Source organism: Oncorhynchus kisutch, linkage group LG17, assembly GCF_002021735.2.
Source record: "Oncorhynchus kisutch isolate 150728-3 linkage group LG17, Okis_V2, whole genome shotgun sequence".
NCBI classification, from domain to species: Eukaryota; Metazoa; Chordata; class Actinopteri; order Salmoniformes; family Salmonidae; genus Oncorhynchus; species Oncorhynchus kisutch.
In genome coordinates this window covers 84824348-84833231 of record NC_034190.2, presented here as the reverse complement: position 1 = coordinate 84833231, position 8884 = coordinate 84824348, and the positions used below count along the sequence as shown (strand labels likewise).

General features: G+C 43.1%; 1 protein-coding gene across 4 annotated transcripts in view; it reads left to right on the top strand.

The window, feature by feature from the left end:
• Positions 1-8884, top strand: part of LOC116354449 (putative uncharacterized protein DDB_G0290521) — a 179180-nt gene that overhangs the window by 45463 nt on the left and 124833 nt on the right. For 2 of the 4 annotated variants that reach the window (XM_031794849.1, XM_031794847.1), the window contains exon 3: positions 2489-2515. The exons of the other annotated variants lie outside the window; for them this stretch is intronic. In XM_031794849.1, coding sequence (XP_031650709.1) covers positions 2489-2515 — 27 coding nt within the window. The remainder of the gene's footprint in view (positions 1-2488; positions 2516-8884) is intronic. 4 annotated transcript variants of the gene reach the window in all.

Genomic DNA, 8884 nt, shown 5'->3' with positions numbered 1-8884 from the left:
TCTCTCTCTCACAAATGTCTCCATTCCTTGAACCCTGTCTTTTGTTGTGAGCTGACCAATGGTTGATGTAGCGGGGCTAGCTAGTAGTACACTGCAGCACACAGGCCCGATACCGAATCCTCCTGGGTTGGGTTGTACTGGACTGGGCTGTCTCCAATGGGAGCTTGTCCTCATTCTGTAGTGGCTAAAAGCTAAAAGTAAAGTTTGATTCAAATATATTTATATATATTTTTTGATAGCCAGGTGTGTGAGCCGTGAGACAGCTTTACGAGCCTCGAAACTTAGAACGTTGAATAATCACGTTGTTGTAAAAGGACACACACACACACGCACACGCATACACAAACACACACACACACAACCAACACACCAACACACACACACACTAACTAAGAACATCACATTGATAATTGGACCCCCGCCCTTTCTGCTGGGGGCCCAGATATTGTGTGGTGTGTGTGTGTGAGAGACCTCACCTGAGATGAATGAATGATGAATGGCTGCTGTCTGTCCCCACCCTCTATCCGTTCCTGTACGGTGGCCATACATTTTGTGGTTGCACTAAATAGGACTAGGTGACGTAACCTTGTTGTTCCACTATTACAGCAGGTACATCTACATTACAGTACATTACAGACATTACAGACATTACAGACATTACAGACATTACAGTACATTACAGACATTACAGACATTACACTACATTATAGTACATTACAGACATTACAGACATTACAGACATTACAGTACATTACAGACATTACAGACATTTACAGTACATTACAGACATTACAGACATTACAGACATTACAGACATTACAGTACATTACAGACATTACAGTACATTACAGTACATTACAGACATTACAGTACATTACAGACATTACAGACATACAGTACATTACAGACATTACAGACATTACAGACATTACAGACATTACAGACAATTACAGACATTACAGTACATTACAGACATTACAGTACATTACAGACATTACAGACATTACAGACATTACAGTACATTACAGACATTACAGTACATTACAGTACATTACAGACATTACAGACATTACAGACATTACAGACATTACAGTACATTACAGTACATTACAGACATTACAGACATTACAGACATTACATTACAGTACATTACAGACATTACAGACATTACCAGACATTACAGACATTACAGACAATTACAGACATTACAGTACATTACAGACATTACAGACATTACAGACATTACAGACATTACAGACAATTACAGACATTACAGTACATTACAGACATTACAGACATATTGATGATTCAGTTGCTTCAATAGAGTGAAAACAGACACAGTCTTTCCATCATCCTCATCATCCTCATCATCCTCATCATCCTCATCATCCTCATCATCCTCACTCCTATGGAGATGTACTTATGTATCTAAGAGACACATTGTTAAGTGTTACTAACTGTCTCTCTGTCTCTGTCTGTCTGTCTGTCTCTCTCTCTCTGTCTCTCTCTGTCTCTCTCTGTCTCTCTCTGTCTCTCTCTGTCTCTTGTCTGTCTGTCTGTCTGTCTGTCTGTCTGTCTGTCTGTCTGTCTGTCTGTCTGTCTGTCTGTCTGTCTGTCTGTCTGTCTGTCTCTGTCTCCCTATCTCTCTCTCTCTATCTCTCCCTATCTCTCTCTCTCTCTCTCTCTCTGTCTCTCTCTGTCTGTCTGTCTGTCTGTCTGTCTGTCTGTCTGTCTGTCTGTCTGTCTGTCTGTCTGTCTGTCTGTCTGTCTGTCTGTCTGTCTGTCTGTCTGTCTGTCTGTCTGTCTGTCTGTCTGTCTGTCTCTGTATCTCTCTATCTCTCTCTATCTCTGCCTCTCTCCCTATCTCTCTGTCTCTGTCTGTCTGTCCCTCTCCCTATCTCTCTGTCTCTGTCTGTCTTCTCTCCCTATCTCTCTGTCTCTGTCTCTCTCTCCCTCTCCCTCCCTCTCCCTATTTCTCTGTCTGTCTGTCTGGTCTGTCTGTCTGTCTGTCTGTCTGTCTGTCTGTCTGTCTGTCTGTCTGTCTGTCTGTCTGTCTGTCTGTCTGTCTGTCTGTCTGTCTGTCTGTCTGTCTGTCTGTCTCTGTATCTCTGTATCTCTGTATCTCTCTCTATCTCTGCCTCTCTCCCTATCTCTCTGTCTCTGTCTGTCTGTCCCTCTCCCTATCTCTCTGTCTCTGTCTGTCTTCTCTCCCTATCTCTCTGTCTCTGTCTCTCTCTCCCTCTCCCTCCCTCTCCCTATTTCTCTGTCTCTGTCTGTCTGTCTGTCTGTCTGTCTGTCTGTCTGTCTGTCTGTCTGTCTGTCTGTCTGTCTGTCTGTCTGTCTGTCTGTCTGTCTGTCTCTCTCTCCTCTCCCTCCCTCTCCCTATTTCTCTGTCTCTGTCTGTCTGTCTGTCTGTCTGTCCCTCTCCCTCCCTCCCTCCCTCTCTCTCCTTCTCTCTCTTTGTGAATGTCTCTGTATTGCTGTATAGGTCAGGCGGACCTCCCAACAATGAAAGGTCTGTAAAATGTTCTTGTTTCACAATTCTTTTTTCCCCGTTTTTTTTCTCTCCCCATTATTATAAAAATATATTACATTATAATTATATATTAGAATAATATAAACATATTCCAGCGAAACAAGAACACAACAGTAAGGCTATCTTTGTCACCGAGACAGAGACAAATCTGTGGATCCCTAATTGAATCTGCAGGTGAAAATCAGAGCTGGTTGGTGGTGTCTCTGCGTTAGCTAGTCTCTGCATTAGCTTGCCTCTGCTGTTAGCGTGTCTCTTCATCAGCTTGTCTCTGCATTAGCTTGTCTCTGCGTTATCTTGCCTCTGCTGTTAGCTTGTCTCTGCGTTTGCTAGTCTCTGCGTTTGCTAGTCTCTGCGTTTGCTAGTCTCTGCGTTTGCTAGTCTCTGCGTTTGCTAGTCTCTGCGTTATCTTGCCTCTGCTGTTAGCTAGTCTCTGCGTTATCTTGCCTCTGCTGTTAGCTAGTCTGTGCGTTAGCTTATCTCTGCGCTAGCTTGCCTCTGCGTTAGCTTGCCTCTGCTGTTAGCTTGTCTCCGCTGTTAGCTTCTCTCTGCATGTGGTGTCTTTATTCTTGGTATCAACATGAAAATGAGATAGTGCCAGGGAGGATAAATAGTGTTGTTGTCAGGGTAATACATAAAATGGAGCGAATCGCTGTGTAGAGAAATGGTCAAATTTCACCGTCTGCTACAAGACTTGTTACATTTCAGTTTGTAGTAGCTGTGTGATAACTTCCTCTTGCGTCTTACGTATTTACGGAGATTAAAATAGCGATGCTTATCAACCGAACCACATTTTATAGATACTGACATAGCAATGCTGAATCTTAAACGAAGGCCGTTGAAATGTAGTGATCCCTACCATACCATGATGTCTCCCATACCATGATGCCTACCGTACCATGATGCCTACCGTACCATGATGCCTACCGTACCATGACGCCTACTGTACCATGACCCCTACCGTACCATGATGCCTACCGTACCATGGTGCCAATCGTACCATGATGCCTACCGTACCATGATGCCTACCGTACCATGATGCCTACCGTACCATGACGCCTACTGTACCATGACCCCTACCGTACCATGATGCCTACCGTACCATGGTGCCAATCGTACCATGATGCCTATCGTACCATGATGCCTATCGTACCATGCTGGCTACCGTACCATGATGTCTTCCATACCATGATGTCTATCGTACCATGATGCCTACCTTACCATGATGCCTATCGTACCATGCTGGCTACCATACCATGATGCCTACCGTACCATGACGCCTACCGTACCATGATGCATATCGTACCATGATGCCTATCGTACCATGATCCCTACCGTACGATGATGCCTACCTTACCATGATGCCTATCGTACCATGATGTCTATCGTACGATGATGCCTACCGTACCATGATGCCTATCGTACCATGATGTCTCCCGTACCATGATGCCTATCGTACCATGATGCCTACCTTCCCATGATGCCTATCGTACCATGATGTCTACCGTACCATGATGCCTATCGTACCATGATGCCTATCGTACCATGATGCCTACCTTACCATGATGCCTATCGTACCATGATGTCTATCGTACCATGATGTCCTCCGTACCATGATGCCTACCGTACCATGACCCCTACCTCACCATTATGCCTATCGTACCATGATGCCTATCGTACCATGATCCCTACCATACGATGATGCCTACCTTACCATGATGCCTATCGTACCATGATGTCTATCGTACGATGATGCCTACCTTACCATGATGCCTATCGTACCATGATGTCTATCGTACGATGATGCCTACCTTACCATGATGCCTATCGTACCATGATGTCTACCGTACCATGATGCCTATCGTACCATGATGTCTACCGTACCATGATGCCTATCGTACCATGATGTCTACCGTACCATGATGCCTATCGTACCATGATGTCTACCGTACCATGATGCCTATCGTACCATGATGCCTACCTTACCATGATGCCTATCGTACCATGATGTCCATTGTACGTTGATGTCCGCCGTACCATGATGTCTACCGTACCATGATGTCTACCGTACCTTACCATAGCTGCATTACTTACATACAGTAGGATAGCAGTGATATAGTGCCATGTCTCTTATGTGTGTGTGTCCGTGTGTGTGTGTCTGTGAGTGTGTGTGTATGTGTATAAAGTAAGATGGTAGCTACTGGTATTAATAGCACTATGATAAATTACCTCCCTGAGTGGACTAGGTCTCTACCAAAACCTCTGGGCCCAAAGAAATACTAGTGTGTGTGTGTGTGTGTATGTGTGTGTGTGTGTGTGTGTGTGTGTGTGTGACAGACAGACAGGGAGAAAGTGCAGCCATGTGTGTAAAGTGCCTGCTGTGAGTTATTGCATGGTGAATGCAAACAGATCGTTCAATTAACTGTGAGCAAAAGTATGTGTGTGTTTGTGTGTGTGTGTGTGCTGAGCTGCATGCTAGATCTATTTAAAACCACCACATGCCAGCTAAACACCCAATGCCTCTGTTACTGTGGCAACTAAGTACTTTCTTCATTTTGCTAGCGTTGCCCCTAACAACAATATCAGCGTTGTCCTTATTTCAACAGTCTGATTCCACTCAGTTTAGTTCATGAATCGTGACGGTGGATTCATCTCAGTTACATGATCTAGAAATCACGTACATTGGATTGAATGGAATTGGAATGGAATTAAGACTATAATGACTTAATCTGGAACTGCCTCCTGAGGCTTCTAGGCTTCTAGGGATGTGTAAACAGGGCTGAGAATCCCCAGGGATCTCATGATTCGATATTATCACGATGCTGAGGTGCCGATACGATATTATCACGATGCTGAGGTGCCGATACGGTATTATCGCGATGCTGAGGTGCCGATACGATATTATCACGATGCTGAGGTGCCGACACGATATTATCACGATGCTGAGGTGCCGATACGATATTATCACGATGCTGAGGTGCCGATACGATATTATCACGATGCTGAGGTGCCGATACGATATTATCACAATGCTGAGGTGCCGATACGGTATTATCGCGATGCTGAGGTGCCGATACGGTATTATCGCGATGCTGAGGTGCCGATACGATATTATCACGATGCTGAGGTGCCGATACGATATTATCACAATGCTGAGGTGCCGATACGATATTATCACGATGCTGAGGTGCCGACACGATATTATCACGATGCTGAGGTGCCGATACGATATTATCACGATGCTGAGGTGCCGATACGATATTATCACGATGCTGAGGTGCCGATACGATATTATCACAATGCTGAGGTGCCGATACGGTATTATCGCGATGCTGAGGTGCCGATACGGTATTATCGCGATGCTGAGGTGCCGATACGATATTATCACGATACTGAGGTGCCGATATGATATTATCGCGGTGCCGACTCTATATGTATTGCATATAAAAAGATGGAGAACAAGTTATAGGGTGAAAAGTATTGTCTTTTTGGCGCAGGTTCAGCTCGTTAGCACTAGCTAACACTACCTAGCTAACACTACCTAGCTAACGCTACCTAGCTAACGCTACCTAGCTAACACTACCTAGCTAACACTACCTAGCTAACGCTACCTAGCTAACACTACCCAGCTAACACTACCTAGCAAAAAAACTAAACAAGAAAACAATATTTTGACAAATCGATACTTGGAGTCAGTTAAACATGCAATTAGTTTAAATCAGGTGTGTTTATGGTGATGGTGGAAAAGGGAGACGACACTCTGTCCTCCGCGGACTGCCCATCCCTGGTTAGAGAGAAGTAACACTTGTCTAAACCTTTCAGCTGGAACAGGGTCATTAGTAGGCTTCATCTTCAACAGGGTCATTAGTAGGTTTCATTTTCAACAGGGTCATTAGTAGGTTTCAGTTGTAACAGGGACATTAGGTTTCAGTTGTAACAGGGTCATTAGTAGCTTTCAGATGTAACAGGGTCATTAGTAGGTTTCAGTTGTAACAGGGTCATTAGTAGGTTTCATCTTCAACAGGGTCATTAGTAGGTTTCAGTTGTAACAGGGTCATTAGTAGGTTTCAGATGTAACAGGGTCATTAGTAGGTTTCACCTGTAACAGGGTCATTAGTAGGTTTCATCTTCAACAGGGTCATTAGTAGTTTTCAGTTGTAACAGGTTCATTAGGTTTCAGTTGTAACAGGGTCATTAGTAGGTTTCAGATGTAACAGGGTCATTAGTAGGTTTCAGGTGTAACAGGGTCATTAGTAGGTTTCAGTTGTAACAGGGTCATTAGTAGGTTTCAGGTGTAACAGGGTCATTAGTAGGTTTCATCTTCAACAGGGTCATTAGTAGGTCTCAGATGTAACAGGGTCATTAGTAGGTTTAAGGTGTAACAGGGTCATTAGTAGGTTTCAGGTGTAACAGGGTCATTAGTAGGTTTCATCTGTAACAGGGTCATTCGTAGGTTTCAGTTGTAACAGGGGCATTAGTAGGTGTCAGTTGTAACAGGGTCATTAGTAGGTTTCAGTTGTAACAGGGTCATTAGTAGGTTTCAGCTGGAACAGGGTCATTAGTAGGTTTCAGATGTAACAGGGTCATTAGTAGGTTTCAGTTGTAACAGGGTCATTAGTAGGTTTAATCTATAACAGGGTCATTAGTAGGTTTCATCTGTAACAGGGTCATTAGTAGGTTTCAGTTGTAACAGGGTCATTCGTAGGTTTAATCCATAACAGGGTCATTAGTAGGTTTAATCTGTAACAGGGTCATTAGTAGGTTTCAGTTGTAACAGGGTCATTAGTAGGTTTCAGTTGTAACAGGGTCATTAGTAGGTTTCAGGTGTAACAGGGTCATTAGTGGGTTTCAGTTGTAACAGGGTCATTAGTAGGTTTCAGTTGTAACAGGGTCATTAGTAGGTTTCAGGTGTAACAGGGTCATTAGTAGGTTTCAGTTGTAACAGGGTCATTAGTAGGTTTCAGTTGTAACAGGGTCATTAGTAGGTTTAATCTATAACAGGGTCATCAGTAGGTTTCAGATGTAACCGGGTCATTAGTAGGTTTCAGTTGTACAGGGTCATTAGTAGGTTTCAGTTGTAACAGGGTCATTAGTAGGTTTCAGTTGTAACAGGGTCATTAGTAGGTTTCAGTTGTAACAGGGGCATTAATAGGTTTCAGTTGTAACAGGGTCATTAGTAGGTTTCATCCGTAACAGGGTCATTAGTAGGTGTCAGTTGTAACAGGGTCATTAGTAGGTTTCAGTTGTAACAGGGTCATTAGTAGGTTTCATCTGTAACAGGGTCATTCGTAGGTTTCAGTTGTAACAGGGTCATTAGTAGGTGTCAGTTGTAACAGGGTCATTAGTAGGTTTCAGTTGTAACAGGGTCATTAGTAGGTTTCAGCTGGAACAGGGTCATTAGTAGGTTTCAGATGTAACAGGGTCATTCGTATGTTTCAGTTGTAACAGGGTCATTAGTAGGTTTAATCTATAACAGGGTCATTAGTAGGTTTAATCTGTAACAGGGTCATTAGTAGGTTAACCTGTAACAGGGTCATTAGTAGGTTTAATCTGTAACAGGGTCATTAGTAGGTTTCAGCTGTAACAGGGTCATTAGTAGGTTTCAGCTTTAACAGGGTCATTAGTAGGTTTAATCTATAACAGGGTCATTAGTAGGTTTCATCTGTAACAGGGTCATTAGTAGGTTTCATCTGTAACCGGGTCATTAGTAGGTTTCAGTTGTAACAGGATCATTAGTAGGTTTCAGTTGTAACCGGGTCATTAGTAGGTTTCAGTTGTAACAGGGTCATTAGTAGTTTTCAGTTGTAACCGGGTCATTAGTAGGTTTAATCTGTAACCGGGTCACTAGTAGGATTCAGTTGTAACAGGGTCATTAGTAGGTTTCAGTTGTAACAGGGTCATTAGTAGGTTTCAGTTGTAACAGGGTCATTAGTAGTTTTCAGTTGTAACCGGGTCATTAGTAGGTTTCATCTGTAACCGGGTCATTAGTAGGATTCAGTTGTAACAGGGTCATTAGTAGGTTTCAGCTGGAACAGGGTCATTAGTAGGTTTCAGATGTAACAGGGTCATTAGTATGTTTCAGTTGGAACAGGGTCATTAGTAGGTTTAATCTATAACAGGGTCATTAGTAGGTTTCATCTGTAACAGGGTCATTAGTAGGTTTCAGTTGTAACAGGGTCATTCGTAGGTTTAATCTATAACAGGGTCATTAGTAGGTTTCATCTGTAACAGGGTCATTAGTAGGTTTCAGTTGTAACAGGGTCATTAGTAGGTTTCAGTTGTAACAGGGTCATTAGTAGGTTTCAGTTGTAACAGGGTCATTAGTAGGTTTTCAGTTGTAACAGGGTCATT